The sequence below is a fragment of the Hypanus sabinus genome, chromosome 11 (assembly GCF_030144855.1).
Source record: "Hypanus sabinus isolate sHypSab1 chromosome 11, sHypSab1.hap1, whole genome shotgun sequence".
Lineage (NCBI taxonomy): Eukaryota > Metazoa > Chordata > Chondrichthyes > Myliobatiformes > Dasyatidae > Hypanus > Hypanus sabinus.
In genome coordinates, this window is record NC_082716.1 from 19815737 (window position 1) to 19833820 (window position 18084).

The 18084-nt window shown below is 38.9% G+C and overlaps 1 protein-coding gene across 3 annotated transcripts in view; it reads right to left on the reverse strand.

The window, feature by feature from the left end:
- tgfbr3 (transforming growth factor, beta receptor III) overlaps positions 1 to 18084 on the reverse strand; it is a 139979-nt gene that overhangs the window by 30712 nt on the left and 91183 nt on the right. For 2 of the 3 annotated variants that reach the window (XM_059983880.1, XM_059983879.1), the window contains exons 7-9: positions 15460 to 15610; positions 8071 to 8266; positions 1292 to 1593 (exon numbers count right to left, since the gene is read on the reverse strand). In XM_059983880.1, coding sequence (XP_059839863.1) covers positions 1292 to 1593; positions 8071 to 8266; positions 15460 to 15610 — 649 coding nt within the window. The remainder of the gene's footprint in view (positions 1 to 1291; positions 1594 to 8070; positions 8267 to 15459; positions 15611 to 18084) is intronic. The other variant, XM_059983883.1, reaches the window with a different exon arrangement.

Here is an 18084-nt window from a genome sequence, read left to right on the forward strand (position 1 = left end):
GATTTTAATAGCAATGGCAGGAGTCTAGTGTAATACTAATGTGACTGCAGGTTGTTGATTTTGGTTCATTCATAGCCACATACAAGATCTGTAAATGGCAGAATAAACTGTGTCATTCAGAAGAGAACAGTACAACACAGGAACAGGCCCTATGGTCCACTACGTTGCGCTGAACCAAATAAATAATCAAATGGCCAACTAAACTAATCCTTTATGCATACCCTTCCATTTTCTATAGCCATCTAAAAGTCTCTTAAAAGTACCTAATGTATTGACCTCTACCACCAGCCCAGGCAACGCATTCCAAGCGTCAACTAAATTAATTCAAATTATTTTTTAAATGATCGTTCCTAAAACTAACTTGTCCCCTTAAATTAGAAAAAATGCAATCATTTTCTTTCAAACAAAGGCCAAATATCTTTCAATCACAATGTCATGGAAAGCAACAGTGATTCTTCCAAATACTATCCATGCATTGCAAATACACTGAGCATTTTATTTGAAAGTGTAGTTCTTTTGTTGAATTACCTTCAGATTAAGAATACAAGTAAAGCTTGTTCAACACTTTACACCTTCTCCACCATTCAATAAAATCACGGCTGACCTTCATCAATTTCTTCTCATGTTAGAATAGTTGAGCTTTAGTTTGAAATTGTGACTCCATATTCTGGACATCTTAAGTGGCAAAAGCATCATCCCTGCATCAGACTATACAAGAATTCTAAATACTAATTTTCCGGAACTTAAGAGAGTACAAAGCTGTTTGCTTAGTCCTACAACCTCAACCAAAGGATCAAAGTGGATAACCTTAATTGCAAATTACAACCTGAAAAGAAGAACAGATTTTTCAAACACCTTTTCTTTTCATAAATCCATGTTGATTCTGCCCATTTTAACTTTCTAAGTGGCCTGTTACAATTTCCTTCAAATCTCCTTTATGGCCACAGAAAACTCAAGTACTGCTGTGTCTTTAGCCAGAAATGAACTGAGTCAGACCTATACTATAACAGTCTAGCTTGTTATGGCCTTTCACCTTATAGTCTACCTGCACTGCACTTACTCTGTAAATATAATCTTATACTACCTCAATGCACTGTTGTAATGAAAACGACCTGCATGGACAGCATGCAAGACAGGTTTTTCATTGTACCTTCGTACATGTAATAAACCAATTTATTTACAACTAATAAGGGCTTTTAGGTTTTGCATCATTAGCATTGCAAATATATTAATTCACAAACACATCACAAATTATTAGAGTTGTTGAAGCACATAATGGAATTAAACAAACCTGCAAGCTGCTCTTTTCAATTGCAGCTATCATTTTTTCATCCTCACATTGAACAAACAGGGCCACATTATCAATGGTTTGAATTTCTTGTGGTTCAGGGAATCCATTTCTCATTAGATTTACAAGAGTACTCTCTGATGGTATCTGTGGCAGCTTGTGAGTTGTATCCAATCTGCCTTGGTCAAAGGGAAATGGAAACCGAAGCTTTTCTTTCATACCAGGCAAGGCCTGTTCAGGTGACCATAACGGCTCTCTCAGAATAGAAAGCTCTGGTGGAAGGAAGGAATCCATCTCTTCTTCATCTAAGGATGATGGAAAAACAGGAAACTGTCAATACTTTTGTTTTAAAGAGTACAAGACTTAAAACAAGTTTTCACTTCGAAGTCAATAAAATGCAAGGTACTCTGCAGAAACTGGAAATCCAGAGTAACACACACACAAAATACTGGAGGAATCTATCAGGTCGGGCAGCATCTATGAAGAAGAATAAGCAGTCACCGTTTCAGGTAGGTCCCTTCATGAGGAGTGGAAAGGAAGGGAAGGAAGCTAGAAAATGGTGGGGAAGAGGAGTGTATTCCTCTCCATAGATGCTGCCTGACCTGTTGCCTGACTCTAGCATTTTGTGTGTGTGTTTCCCTTAGATCAGGTCTACTCCAGAGTTACAATTATACTAATACTGCTTTGTTGTATTTAATTTTATTGCAAACTATCAAACAGTTTGGTGATGTATAGACTGTTCTATAGGTCAGGATTAGTTTCAGCTCTTCTGTCTTCAACAGCTTGAATTCAAATTTTCAAAAGGCTCTCAAATCCTAATGTCAAAAACTCTGAACAGTTGAACACAACACTATTATACTATTTAATATCATGGTCTGAAAAAGAAACAATAGCATTACTGTACTATTACAATGTATTACATACTGCAAAAGTGCAATCTGAACAATAACAACATTCTCCAGCATTGGGTTTTCTGGTAGACTGAATGAATCTATGTGGGCTTGCCTCAACAACAATATTCAGATTGAGATTGAAAAAAATTCAACATTTAAATTACTTTACATCATAACACAGTCCACATCAGCTTCCAAACATTCCATGAATAATTAGGTATTTTCAAATTGGAGTTGTGAATTTTCTCTTTATTCTTTCTCCTTTTTTTAAATTAGCCCTTCACCATCCGACCCTTAGATTGAATACAAGGAATTTTCCATGAACAAGACCAACAGTGATTTCAGGAACTTATCAGTTGCAACGAGGATTTACTAGTTCTTCTCCCTATATTGTTTGGCCAAACTGACTGACTCAGTCTCCAGAGAAAGGCCAAGCAGTTGAGTTGATTAAAAAGGGGGGGATAGAAACTCAAATGTAAAAATGTCAATATTACTACTTTAACCACATCTATAACTTAATACTACTTTTGAAGATTGATATTGCATCCATAATAATATTTACTGCCATTCCCTTAAAAAGAAGGTAAGAAATTGCAAGTTCTGTGTATCATTAGAACCATCCAGGAATAACGAGACAAAAGACAATCTGTAAGATCATTTAATAAACACAATGCCTTAATGTTATGATAGCTTTCAAATGAATAACATGTATAATCTGGTATTTAAACTTTTATTTTCTGTTACAATATATTCTGTTGGTTAACATCAATGGGGCAACTGGACTATTTTTGTTCAGAGAATCTGTGGTTGGTGCAAACTGCTCCAGTATCTGGACCACAAGATGACATGATCCCTATGAGCAATTCCTTTGGGTCAAAATACTGTGCAAGGTATATGGTGCTGAGGAAACCAATTCTGTTAATAGTGAATCATACCTTGAAAATTGGAAATATTTACAAGCAGAATTGCCTTGAGTTAGCTAGTCTTATTGGTCCCTTATGGATCATCTGCTACTAAAATTTACATTTTATGGTGGAGTACATTTTTTTTATAAGCCTTTGAATGCTTTCATCAAGGTTTGTTTGATAAAGCCTTTTGAAGCTGGGGCTTCTACTGTTTAGATCAAAAGTGCATGGGTATTGCAACATTATCACTTCCAAATGCTTTCCAAAGCATATGTGGTCTGATCCTGGACAAGAGAAAATCTGCAGATGTTGGAAATCCAAGCAACACACACAAAGTGCTGGAGGAACTCAGCAGGCGAGACAGCACCTATGGAAAAAAAGTACAGTCGATGTTTCAGGCCGAGACCCTTGGCAGGTCTGATCTTGATCTGTATTGTCAGTCTTCCTTCATTACTGGGTCAAAATTGTGATTATCACAATCTAACAGTATACTGTGGCTTGAGCAGCCTCATCACTTATTGCAATGATTCACCTGAGAGCTACAGTGGGGGAGCCAATGTCCTCCCTTCCAGCAATGAGAAAGTGTTCAATGCTACCTTTTCCCTTCATAAGAAAACTGTTTGTCAGGAGTTGTGCTTGTTCCTTCTGTTCTTAAGTTACAATTCCTTCCTCTACTCATCTGCTTCATTTGACAGCTTAACTCATAGTAGAGTTCCGAAGAAATGTGCTTGCTGTGTTACTTCATTTTTGACATAGAGAAAAGGCACACTTCCCACCATCCACGTTATATTTGTGCCGTGCCTTTAACAAAACTAAATAGAAAAAGAAGGAATGCACATTTCAAAAGATAGCAATGTGAAGGAAAGTTATTGATGGAGATAAAATAGCAACAGGAAATAAAACTGTAAACCTCGGTAACATGTTAAGAAAAATGAAAGCAAAAGTGGTGAAATAAAACACAGGAATAAAATTTCATCCTCTGGTTTATCTGCTAAGTGTCATTTGGTAATGTACACACATACAAATGGCATAGGTAAGCCAGTTTCTGAAAGGCAAACATTTTTGGAACAAATAAGTGAAAAGTGACAAACAAGAACATATTTTTTTTAAAAAAGTGGTAATATACCATTTGGCTCTACTTTTTTAACATACAAATTAACACAGCACTACAGCATGTTGACCCATAATTTTAGTTTATAGGCAACAGAATTTTGAGCATTTACAGCAGCCGCTTATATTCAGTCCAACACTTGTTACAGCACATCATTGCCTCTTGTCAATTTACAGTGGCATGCATAAGTTTGGGCACCCCTGGTCAAAATTTCTGTTACTCTGAATAGTTAAGTGAGTAGAAGAAGAACTGATCTCCAAAAGTCATAAAGTTAAAGATGAAACATTCTTTTCATTATTTTAAGCAAGATTAGTGTATTATTTTTGTTTTGTACAATTTTTAGAGTGAAAAAAAGGAAAGGAGCATCATGCAAAAGTTTGGGCACCTCAAGAGATTTGAGCTCTCAGATAACTTTTACCAAGGTCTCAGAACTTAATTAGCTTGTTAGGGCTATGGCTTGTTTACAGTCATCATTAGGAAAGGCCAGGTGATGCAAATTTCTAAGCGTGACTCCTCAAACCTTGTCTCAACAATCAGCAGCCATGGGCTCCTCTAAGCAGCTGCCTAGCACTTTGAAAATGAAAATAAATGATGCCCACAAAGTAGGAGAAGGCTATAAGAAGATAGCAAAGCATTTTCAGGTAGCCATTTCCTCAGTCCGTAATGTAATTAAGAAATGGCAGTTAACAGGAATGATGGAGGTCAAGTTGAGGTCTGGAAGACCAAGAAAACTTTCCGAGAGAACTGCTTGTAGGATTGCTAGAAAGGCAAATCAAAACCCTGTTTGACTGCAAAAGACCTTCAGGAAGATTTAGCAGACTCTGGAGTGGTGGTGCACTGTTCTACTGTGCAGCGACACCTGCAAAAATATGACCTTCATGGAAGAGTCATCAGAAGAAAACCTTTCTGGTGTCCTCACCACAAAATTCAGTGTCAGAAGTTTGCAAAGGAACATCTAAACAATCCTGATGCATTTTGGAAACAAGTCCCGTGGACTGATGAAGTTAAAATAGAACTTCTCGGCCGAATGAGCAAAGGTATGTTTGGAGAAAAAAGGGTGCAGAATTTCATGAAAGGAACACCTCTCCAACTGTTAAGCACAGGGGTGGATCGATCATGCTTTGGGTTTGTGTTGCAGCCAGTGGAACAGGTAACATTTCACTGGTAGAGGGAAGAATAAATTCAATTAAATACCAGCAAATTCTGGAAGCAAACATCACAGCATCTGTAAAGAAGCTGAAGATGAAAAGAGGATGGCTTCTACAACAGGATAATGATTCTAAACACACCTCAAAATCCACAATGGACTACCTCAAGAGGGTCAAATTGAAGGTTTTGCCATGGCCCTCACAGTCCCCCAACCTAAACATCATCAAAAATCTGTGGATAGACCTCAAAGACAACCCAAGAATCTCACAGAACTAGAAGCCTTTTACAAGGAAGAATGGGCGAAAATCCTCCAAACAAGAATTGAAAGACACTTCGATGGCTGCAGAAAGTGCTTACAAGCTGTGATACTTGCCAAAGGGGTTTTTACTAAGTACTGACCATGCAGGGTGCCCAAACTTTTGCTTCGGGCCCTTTTCCTTTTTTGTTATTTTGAAACCGTAAAAGATGGAAATAAAAAAAAGTAATGTTGCTTAAAATAGTAAAGAAATGTGTCATCTTTAACTTTATGCCTTTTGGAAATCAGGTCATCTTTTGCTCGCTTTGCTATTCACAGTAACAGAAATTTTGACCAGGGGTGCCCAAACTTTTGCATACCACTGTAATGTTCATTCCCCGATGAGATGCAAAGATATATTTTCACTTTGTCACATTAGAAGTGACTTTTCTTCCTCTTGTAGCTCCTGCACCTGTTACTTCACCATTTGTTGCACAGAGATTTAGATGGCAAACATCCCCCCCCATAGCAGCTGCAGCAAATCTCTTGTCTCCCTTAAGAATTTCTGAATTACTTCCAGCATTTCAATTTCAAAAAAGACCACAAATTTTACGGATCTTCAACTTCAAAACACGAAGAAGTAATTTATAACTCCTTAAATGGATAATGATAAACTATTGAACATTCAACTAACTTCGATCCACTAACAGATGGTGGCACAAGTCCACCTCAGTTGAAGCCATTTTCTTAATTTATCTTATAGTCCTGTTCAGAAATTTAAAGATTTTATTTCATTCAGATTCTGTGCTGTTCTACTGAGTATTGTGGGCGTGCTACACTGGTGCTGGAATGTGAGGCAAAACTTGCAGGCTGCCTCCAGCACACCCTCGGTCGTGTTGGTTGTTAATCCAAATGACTCATTTCACTCTATGTTTCGATGTACACATGATAAATAAACTTGAATCTTGAATTAATACTTGGAAGCTTGCTAATGCCTGGCTTTTGTCAGCAGCAGAAAACCATGGGTCAGAAGTTACTTTGTCAGCTCATGTATCCCTGTGTGGGAATGCTTTATTTTCCACTCAGTACCTCCAACACATTTCACAATTTGGAGAAGTATGCAGATTCCAGTACTACTCACAGCTGCTCCAACAGCGAAATGGGACTTGGATAACATCCAGAAATTTGTAGCGCGTGCCAGGTTGCCTCTCAGTAAAGTGCTCAGGCAACTATACTACTTTCAATGATACCCACACTGCATTCCCCACCATCATCATCCTCAAAAGTATCTCAGTAGCCCAAACTTGTGCTTTAAGCTGTTGCTACCAAAATTGTGGATAATGCTAAGCATGGCCTGGGTCTTTGTAAATGTGATTCTGGTCTCCTTCTTATTTATTTAGAGATACAACACGAATCAGGCCCTTACAGCCCATTGAGCCACACTACCTACTAACCCACCTATTTAACCATAGCTGAACAACAGAACATTTTACAATGAACAATTAATCTACTAACTAGTATGTCTTTGGATTGTGAAACTTTGGAAAGTATGTTTTTGAAACCCATGTGCTCATGGGAAAGATACAAACTTCTTACAGATAGCATCAGAAATCTCCAAACTCCGATGCCCCAAGCTGTAATAGCGTCACTCTTTTGTTAAGCTACTGTGGCATCCCTTTACGTATTCATAAGGAGTTGATGCACAATAATATTTAAAGGATGTTTATCCCAACACTTCATTAATGCTTATGCTGCTGAACAATGAACTTTTGGGGATCAAGAAAATGATACCAATTCTACCTATTTGTGTTTGGTTGGTCCATGCTGTTTCACTGCTCATATAAAGACAAATGGTCCTAATCAATGCACCACACACAAAATGCTGGTGGAAGCAGCAGGCCTGGCCTGCTGCGTTCCATCAGCATTTTGTGTGTGTTGCTTGAATTTCCAGCATCTGCAGATTTCCTCGTGTTTGCCTAATCAATGCAGATAGGTTTAAGGTAAAGTTAAATAGCGAGTTTTCTGTGCTGTATAACTCAATGTCTTGACTACTTATAAGTGACGCAAAAAAACTTACAGGTATTTCATACAAACAGGACATCCATTAGATGAAATTACTGCAGTCTGTTCTGATAATGGTGTAACATCTCATTCCTTACAATATGCTTTGATACATTGTTATTCCTTTGCATGCACATCGGGCCGCAACCTTGCCATTTCTTTAGCATTTTTCTCTCGATTTTTTACGAGGCAGAGTTGCTAGCTCGACTCTCAACCCAGCACAGATTGAAAGCATGCAAGGAGCTGGCCGGATTCAAACCCGGGACCACTCACCTCGAAGACCAGTGCACATGCCATTACACCACCCACCGCCAACTGGATACATTGTTCACATATAATGAATATTCATTGGTGGTGGAATTTGAGATGTTCAGATTACAATTGAGCTTTAACTTTTGCTAAAGGTATACCTATTCTTTAACGCTTACCAGTTTCTTGAAGCCTTAAATGTATTTGATTAGCAACTGAAGCCTTTGTATAAGAAGTGATTATGCTGTGACCACGTTCTCGAACCCAGTGCATAAGGTCGATCCTGGCAGATGTCAGATTAGATGATGTTTTCTTCACCACTATCATGGCTGCTTCTGTCTCTCGGCTAAATTTGAGACTGTCCCTGTCAGAAATCTTGATGAGGTAGAAATAGATGTTAACAACAATATTCAAATGAATTACTTCATTCATTTTTTTAAAAATCCTAATTAATTTCTCCAGAAATCTATGCAATTAAAATTACATATTCATAATCATTTCTAAATGTAATGTGTACTTAATAGGGGCCCAGAGCCCAACCAGACCACTGGCTCTGAGCTGAAATTAACCATCTTCTTTAAGCTAGGTTGCTTCTCATAGCAATTTGCTCCTCTGCTCCACACCACTCCCTGTTGCCCAAGTGAATTCCTTAACTAGCTCCATTCTGAAGTGCAGGAGACTGAATGAAAGACTACTGCTCTGATACTTATAATGTATTTGTTTTTTGCAAAAAGAGTAAGTTTCCTGGGGGTCATAGATTTATCTCTTGGCAAGTCACATGCTGCATAATTCAGTGGTGGAAGTTAGTAACACGATTTAACAACTAGAGGGGAGATTTTATGTTTTCATAAAAGAATAGAGATCAAGGCAACTTCGAAGAATTATTAGACATAATTCTACTAGCTGCTAACAGATTTGAAATGGTATTGAAACACATTTCGTAATAGAACAAACACAACCGTAATTCAATTCTAACAGAACTGAAACCGAAGCCGCCGGGCACTTTAGATAGGAAAGGGGAAAGACACTGAGCCTTAAACCTCATAGCTGGGGCACAGTATGTGACATGAGAGAATATGAACAGGGGCATAGAAACAAACTGTTCTACTTGTCCCTATACTGGAAATCTCTTTGGTTCTCTCTTCTTGAAAATGATGCTGTGCATCTGTACTATTTTATAGTAAAATTTAATTGAAATTCAGAGTGCATAGTTATAGAGTCATATCAAATTGCAGCACAAAAACAAGTCCTTCAGCCCAACTCACCCATGCTGACCAAGATACCCATCTAATCTAGTCGCATTTGCTCACATCCCTCTTAACCAGGGATTCTTGACCTTTTTTATGCCATGGACCTAAACCAATAAGCAAGGCGTCATGGGCCCCAGGTTGGGAATCCCCACTCTAAACCTGTCCTATCTTAGGGTTGATAAAGGTAAGATCATAATGGAAAAATCAAATGATACTTCATGACTACGAGTTGGAATGATATCTCCTAATGACTGAAGGTGCTCCATCTCTCAGCAATCAAAAGAGATGAAATGGCTCTTAAGATAGAGGATATCATAAACATTAAATAAAATCAGAGATTATAAAAGTGAAGCGTGCAAAATACAGCATGGAGAGCCATCTGGCTTATTGTCCACTTGCAGTGGGAAAAAAGCCAGTTATGGGTCCAAAGCCATGGCACCTCAAGTGCACATTCAAACATATTTTGATTGTATTTGGGGCTTCTTATGTATGAAAACATGTGTGTGCAGCAGATTTATTCAGGATAGATATCAAGATATTTCCACCAGTAGAAGGGTCTCAAAAGAGGGTACAATGTCGCACAAATAGGACGCATCATGTGAAACTGAGGTGCATAGATCTTCTTCCATTTCACATACGTCTGCTCTTACCCCATCCTCTCACCACCCCACCCGGGATAGGGTTCCTCTTGTCCTCACCTACCACCTCCATGTCCAACACATAATTCTCTGGAACTTCCACCACCCCCAGCAGAATCCCATCACCATGCACGTCTTTCCCTCTTCTCCCGCACCCCCCCCCCCCAAATTCTGCTTTCTGCAGGGATCACTCCCTACGCAACTCCCTTGTCCATTCATCCCTCCCCATCGATCTCCTTCCTGGCACTTATCCTTGCAAGTGGGACAAGTGCTACCCCTGCCCCTACACCTCCTCCCTCACTACCATTCAGGTACCTAAACAGTTCTTCCAGGTGAGATGACACTTCACCTGTGAGTCTGTTGGGGTCATATGCAGTGTGCGGTGCTCCCAATGTGGCCTCCTGTATATTAGTGAGACCTGACGTAGACTGGAAGACTGCTTCGCCAAGCATCTACGCTCTGTCCGCCTGAAAAAGCGGGATCTCCCAGTGGCCACCCATTTTAATTCTAGTTCCCATTCCCATTCCAATATCTCCATTCATGGCTTCCTCTACTGTTGTGATGAGGCCACACTCAGGTTGCACGAACAACACCTTATATTCATTCCATTTTGGTAGCCTCCAACCTGATGGCATGAACATAGATTTCTCAAACTTCCAGTAATGCTCCCCACACACCCCCCCTTCACCATTTCCCACCCCCTTTTCCCTCTCTCATCTTATCTCCTTGCCAACCCTCTGGTGCTCCTCCCCCTTTTCTTTCTATCATGGCCTTCTGTCTCTTTCACCAATCAACTTCCCAGCTCTTTACTTCATCCCTTTCCCCTCCAGGTTTCACTATTAGCTCGTATTTCTCTTTGCCCTCCCCCCACCCTTTAAACCTACTCCCCAATGTTTTTTCTCCAGTCCTGCCAAAGGATTTCGGCCCAAAATGTCCTCTCGCATTTTCTGTGTGTTGCATAGATCTTCGTCTCACTGAGAATAGTACACCTCTAGAATCCCCTACCTCAGAAGGTTGTGAAGGCTAGATCATTGTGACTGTTTAGAGAAGTAGGTAAATTTTTGAAAGATCAGGGAAATGGCACAATAGAGGAAATGAGAGTGCAGATCAGCCATAATCATCCTGAATAGCGAACTATGTTTGAGATGCTGAATGGCCTACACCTGCTCCTACTTTCTTCTGTTCTTATGTTTGTTCTTAAAACCATGCATTCAGACTAAGTTCCTGACTCCATCTTGGTGAAAAAGAAATCCATTTGTATCTAACCTTTTCAACAATTACCTTCAATCTATTCATTTAGTTTTCTCTTTGCCAAGGAAAATAGGTTCCTTCCTTTCCATTCTCTCACAAGAACATAAGAAATAGGAGCTGTGGTAGGCCATCTCCTTCCACCATTCAATAAGATCATGGCTGATTTGACCATGGACTCATCTCCACCTACCTGCCTTTTCCCCATAACCCTCATATTTTCATAATATGCAAAAATGTATCCAACCTTGTCTTGAAGACATTTACTGAGGTAGCCTCCACTGCTTCATTGGGCAGAGAATTTCACAGGTTCACCACTCATTGGGAAAAGCAGTTCCTCCTAATCTCAGTCCTAAATCTACTCCCCTGAATCTTGAGGCTATGTCCCCTAGTTCTAGTGTCACCTACAAGTGGAGACAGCTTTCCTGCCTCTATCTAATCTATCCCTTTCATAATTTTATATGTTTCTATAAGACATTTCTGGGCCTTGCAGTATAATGCATCTTAATTAAATCTTTGCTCAACCTCTTCTGTGTTAAACACACACAACCTGACTAACCTTTACTCACATCTAAAAATTCTCCAATCCTGGCAAAATAGAATATGAAACAAGCTTTTACTTATCTTTTAGTGTTCTATCTATTGTTAGCCTTACAGACTCGCATACAGCTTTATTTGTTATTATCTGGATGCAGATCTTCTAAAAATTGGGAAAGCTCTCATGATTAAAGATATCACATTTCTCAATCAACAGTAAAAGTAATTTATGTTGCCATGTCTTAAAAAAAAATTAAAATTGGCTTCATAAGTTAACTTGAGTTACAAGGAAATTCACACTCACCGCACGTGAACAGGGTGGAAGCATGGTAAGGTTACATTTTTAAATCTGTTTTGCAATGCAAATGATTTGTGTATTGTTCTCTGTTTGAAGACAAGGAGTTCAAGTTAAGCTAACTATATTCTGAAACTATCACCTGTTGACAGCATTTAGTAAAATAAACTTGTCCAAAGGGAACATCTAGCAAATCCTCTTAAGCTTTTAGTAGACAATCCATTATGAGGCTGGAATACACACATTAAATTAATTTCATGGTCTAAATGATGTTTTCCATTGAAATGTCTGATCACTTTACAGGCGTAATGCAGTGTATCTCTGCTAAATTCCCCATTTGTTCCTCATTCTACTTGCCCTTATTGTGACCAAATTTTAATCCTTTCCCACTGAAAATTCCCACGAATTCACCAATGCTCAACTGAGGTCCACTACAGTTACATTGCTTTTAGGAACATTTAATTTTTTTGTTATACTTCACTGACCTTATGGAAAAAAAGGCCACACATAATCATTCAATGGAGTGTTGAATGAGTGCACCCTCAAACATTAAATCTGCATCTGAAATTAACTACATCTGATGGCTTGCTACAGAGTATCTTATTTGTTTATGCCAATGTTTACACCAAATTTATATGCACTGCCAGTACGTAAATGCGCTATCTTAACACACGCACATCCTATTTATTTTACAGCTAAACAAAGTTCAGTACATTCATTTTGACAAGATGTAGACAACAGCACCTTCGGTTTTACAAAATAACTGAAGTTCTACTTTAAAAAATGTAATTTTATCTTTGGGGGAAAATATGGCATTAATATAGATCACACCCTGACCTTCATGCTTTCTTGCTGGTGATCTACTTCAGAAGTGCTGCCACTTTTGTAATGTTGGCAGCCAATTTGTGCACACCAGGCTCATAATTATGGTCTGATAATTAAAAAAATATATATTTGATGCAGGGCTAAATACTGGCCTGGATATCATGCAATCTTTTACCTCCAAATATTTACATTCTCCTCGTGGACACATGGGTCTCCTCCCACTTCCCAAGGACATGTGTGTGGTAGGTAAATTGGTCACTGTAAATGCCCCTAACATTAAGGTGTAGAATCTGGGGGGAGTTGATGGTAATATAGGAAGAATAAAATGGAGCAGGTCAAAGGCTAGGAATCCTGTGGTGTGTAATTCACCTGATTCCCCAAAGCCTGTCCACCATCTACAAGGCTCAGGTCAGGAGAGTAACGGAATACTCACAACTCACCTGGATGAGTGTAGCTCCATCAACACACTCAGGAAGCTTGACATCACCCTGTACAAGGCAGCCCACTTGATTGGTATCCCTTCCACAAGCATCCAATCCCTCCACCATCGACAAACAGTTGCAGCAGTGTGTACTATCTATAAGATGCACTGCAACAACACACCAAAGCTCCTAAGGCAGCACCGTCCAGACCCACAACTACTACCATATCTAGAACAATGAGAACAGCAGATTCCCGGGAACACCACCACTTGGAAATTCACCTCCAAGTCACTCACCATCCTGACTTAGAAACATATCGCTGTTCCTTCATTGTTGCTGGATCAAAATCATGGAATTCCCTTCCTAACAGCACTGTGGGTGTACCTACACCTCAGGGACCGCAGTGGTTCAAGAAGGCGCTCATCACCACCTTCTCAAGGGCAACTAGGGATGGGCTCAGCAGTTGACACCCACATCCCATAAATGAATATTTTTTTTAATGGAGAGGTACAAATTCAGGCACCTTCGAGGTTCCATGGGTAGATTTGCTCTTCGGCACCACTTGCAACCTGAATGCCTAACATATTAGGGGGCTATGGGTAAAGCCTAGGTAGTTCTAAAGTAGGGACATGTTTGGCACAGCTTTGTGGGCCAAAGGGCCTGTATTGTGCTGTATGTTTTCTATGTTTCTATATAATCTTCTTTATCATTACCATCAGACCATGGAACCAGTCCTGATTCAGTGATATTTGCACAATGGCCAAGAAGTGACCAGTTTATGAAGGGAAACACCAACCATTTATACTTGACATTTAGTGGCATTATCCTAGGCAATCCTCCACCATACACATTTTGAAAACTCCACTGATCTGAAATGGACCAACTTAACCTATGGTCCATTTCTTAAGTTAAGCAGTGTACTAACTGAATCCCTTGTTCAAACAATGTTCAGCAAGTTTAGTACAGTCAAAGAGAAGCAGCCTACCTAAATGCCACCTTAACATTTATCCTCTTCAACATGGTACCACATAGCTAGAGTGTGCATTATATTTATCAATTTACCAAGGGTTCTCCAATATCACCTCCCAAAACCCACAACACCTAAGGACAGTTGCCCAATGACAAAGCCACATTTGCACATTCCCCAGCAGTCACACCTTCAGAGAAATGCCAACACAGAAATACATTGCCATATCCAATGCTGCATGACCAAAATCCTGAAACTACCTAGCTAAGCAGCATGCTGCAAATATATTTATCCCAAAGACTGCTGCAGTTCATGAAGGAAGCTCGCAACACTCGCTTAAGCTCAGTAAGATAATGCTATAAATCTATACTTGCCCATGATTCTCATGAATCAATAAAGAGTACAAAATAAACTGAACATTTCACTCACAAAACAATTCTGAATAACAGGGATGTGATTCTATCTCAAAATTGGTTCTTTGATTTTAACCCAGTTATACCTTTTTAATGAAACAACTCTATTTTGTATAATCTATTTTACATAATCTGCTGATTATGTAGCATTATAGAAATAGCAACAGTGGACTCCTGTGAGGACTCATCTTCAAGTCCAGAGGTGCTCCATAATGTTCTGAATGGGTGGACATGCTATACATTTGGCTCCTCAGCTCCATTCCTGTCATACCTCCATACCCGATGAGTGCATCAATGTGTGTTTCGGCTCTATGTTTTGCCCAACTGGAGAATATAATCACATTTTTAAAATATTTTTTCTGATCATATCATAAAGGAGTGCTGAAATGTTTCCAATCTTAAATTGCTCCTGGCTTGTGTTACCGAAATCTCGAGGAAGAAAATCCTGGAAACTTACAGCGATACAAATGGAGAACTGGGTTGAAATCATAAAAGAATATCATCTGCTCTTGAGAGCATGGCATGTGAAGCTGTAGAGTTACTCTGAGAATATTTTGTGCAAATACTGAACTTGACAGCCAACACCTCGAGGGAGCCAGCAGAAAAATGCATTCTAAGGATGTACCTCAAAGTGCACTCTGCAAGGGCCCCTAACCTGTACTACTATGCAAAGACAAGGAGTCAAACTTTTGCAAAGAATCAATTTTTTTTGGATGAACTGTGATCCTCAATAAAAACAATTTTATTTCAATAATTCTTACACGTATGAAAATAACATATTTATAGATTGAAGTTTTCTGTAGCTTTTAGAGGTACACTTCTTTAGAAGATTTCCGCATTTTAAAAACCACTTACTTGCTAATTCATCTGGAGAGTTGCAATGACTAATAAAATAACAAACCTGATTATAGTAGTTAGATTTCTGGTTAATAATTACTTAGTCATTAACAGGGCTTAATGCATAAATACTTACAATCACTTCTAGCTTTCCACTGATATCATGTGACTTGATTACCCAGTTGACTGCTTTTTCGCACTTGAGGATCAGCAAAATATTTCTGGAGAGCACAGTATCTGCATGCATTGGCCGTATGTCGACAACTACGTCCACTTTGAAAATCCTGCTGTGGAATAGCATAAAAAAGTTTGTATACGTGCCAGAATTTTTACTTATGTTCAACCTTTTCCAGCTGAATATGTCTCTAGTGTCTGGCCAGTTGATTAAAATGTTGGAATTAACCCCAGACGATAGAACATGTGCAAAATACGCTACAATGCAATATGCATTTTAAGATGATTCATAATAATACTCACTCAAAACAATACTACACACTTTTTCCAGAAGTAGTTGAAGGGTCAGATTTTTGAGGCTGCATTTAAACCATTAATCCAACTCTCTTAAATATAGTTTAACTTGCACAGACAAATAAATCAACTTTGGTTTTTGTTGAACTAAATACCATCATGTACACAGAAAATTTACAAGGATGCTGCCGGGACCTGAGGACCTGAGTTACAGGGAAAGATTGAATAGGTTCAGACTTTATTCCCTGGAATGTAGGAGAATGAGGGAAGATTTGACTGAGGTATACAAAATTATGAAGGGTATAGATAGGGCAAATGCAAGCAGGCTTTTTCCACTGAGGTTGGTGAGAGTAGAATTAGAGGTCATGGATTATGAAAGGTGGAATGTTTAAGGGGATAATGAGGGGGAACTTCTTTACTCAGAGTGTGGTTAGAGTGTGAAATGAGTTGCCAGTGGAAGTGATGGATATGGGTTCAATTTCAACACAAGAGAAATTTGGATAATACATGGATAGAAAGGGTGTGGAGGGCTATGGTCTAGGTTAGGACGCTGTGATTAGGCAGAATCTTAGTTTGGCATGGGCTTAATGGGCCAAAAGCTGTTCTATGACCATCCATGATACATCATTGTTACAGTTGATAATTCTTTTCACTGTTTTCTCTTATACTTAGATAATATGGTCCATGCATCGAGTATGACCAAAGTGAACCTTCTTCATTGCTCCCGTTAGGTGGAGCAAGGGCAAGTACAAGCAATTCTCTGATATTTGCTTGGCACATCTCAAATGTATCCAGCAAACACGAGGAAATCTGCAGATGCTGGAAATTCAAGCAACAAAACACACACAAAATGCTGATGGAACACAGCAGGCCAGGCAGCATCTATAGGGAGAAGCGCTGTCGACGTTTCGGGCCGAGACCCTTCATCAGGATGAAGGGTCTCGGCTTGAAACATCGACAGCACTTCTCCCTATAGATGCTGCATGGCCTGCTGTGGTCCACCAGCATTTTGTGTGTCAAATGTATCCAGACAACTTTCCAAGTCAGGGCACAGCTGTATATTAAATGCTGGAATAGACATTTTAGACCATATACTAAGAAAAAGAGGACAAAACAAAAAGTGCTATGTCCAATATTTTGTATTTATTACATTGTTACATTTGTGAGAGGACAGAAAAAAATGATTGTTAAAATGGGAATCCACAAGAGGAATGTTTTAAAGGTCTGTTATGTGTGTTTATAAAAAGAGTTACTAAGTTTGTTAAAAGCTGAGCTGACTAAGTCTTCAGTGATAGCTAGACAACATCGTTGTAGCAGATGGGTATATTATCCTTTGAATTGCTTTTATCAAGTGATTGAAAGTCATATTTGGCCTCCTTGTTGTTGAAGTTTAATTGTGCAATATAGGGTGCTATGGTCAAATGTTATGTCCAGGAAATTTAATTGTACTGATGTCATCACCAGGGATTAAAGGATCATTCCATGGAAAATACAATGAAATAGAAATAATACCTCAGAGGGCCAACAGAGGCAGTATTTCCATCAGAAGTGACCACAATTAGTAACTGAACTAAAGTTTTCAGGTTAAGATAACATTTGCAAGACACTTTACTGAAAATAAATGTTTTAAATTTGAAATATATAAATGCTTTTTAGTACCACTTAATTTTTTAGAAACATAATATTAAAACACAATGTGAATTTGCTAACATCAAACTTAAAGCTTAACAAACTGAAGTTTCTTTTGGTAAACTTAGGAATTAGTAGGGGGAGGTAATTATGGAAACTATTGCATCCAGTTACTATGACACAAAGCGTCATCATGAACTATTTCCTGAGGTTAGATGGAGCATTCCGAGAATCCTGCAATGTGAAACACCGCTGCTCCATTAAAACAGTCACCAGGGAGTCATCTGGAAGTAGTTAGTTGTGTCAAGTAATGGAAGTTTAACACGATGCAACTAGACATTAGCCTAGAAATTCATCCTTGGGAAGCCAGAAAAATGTAACATTAACCAATTTTGTGCAGATTGCTGGAGACTTACTGCTAGTCGTAAATAAGTTCTGGACATAGTGGAAAAGATGTTAGAGAACCCTGGAACTGAATTTCTAGTATCCAGCTTGCTTAAATTACTGACAGTACAATACCCAAAACTAATTTCTACTCAGAGCACAGGTTTTGCACCATTTTGGTCTTTACACTACCTGGCATTGTTCACTCCCAAAGGAAGAAGGTTTTCATAACAATGAAGGTTCAGCCAAACATATTTAAAATGCAGTCAAGGGCAGTGAC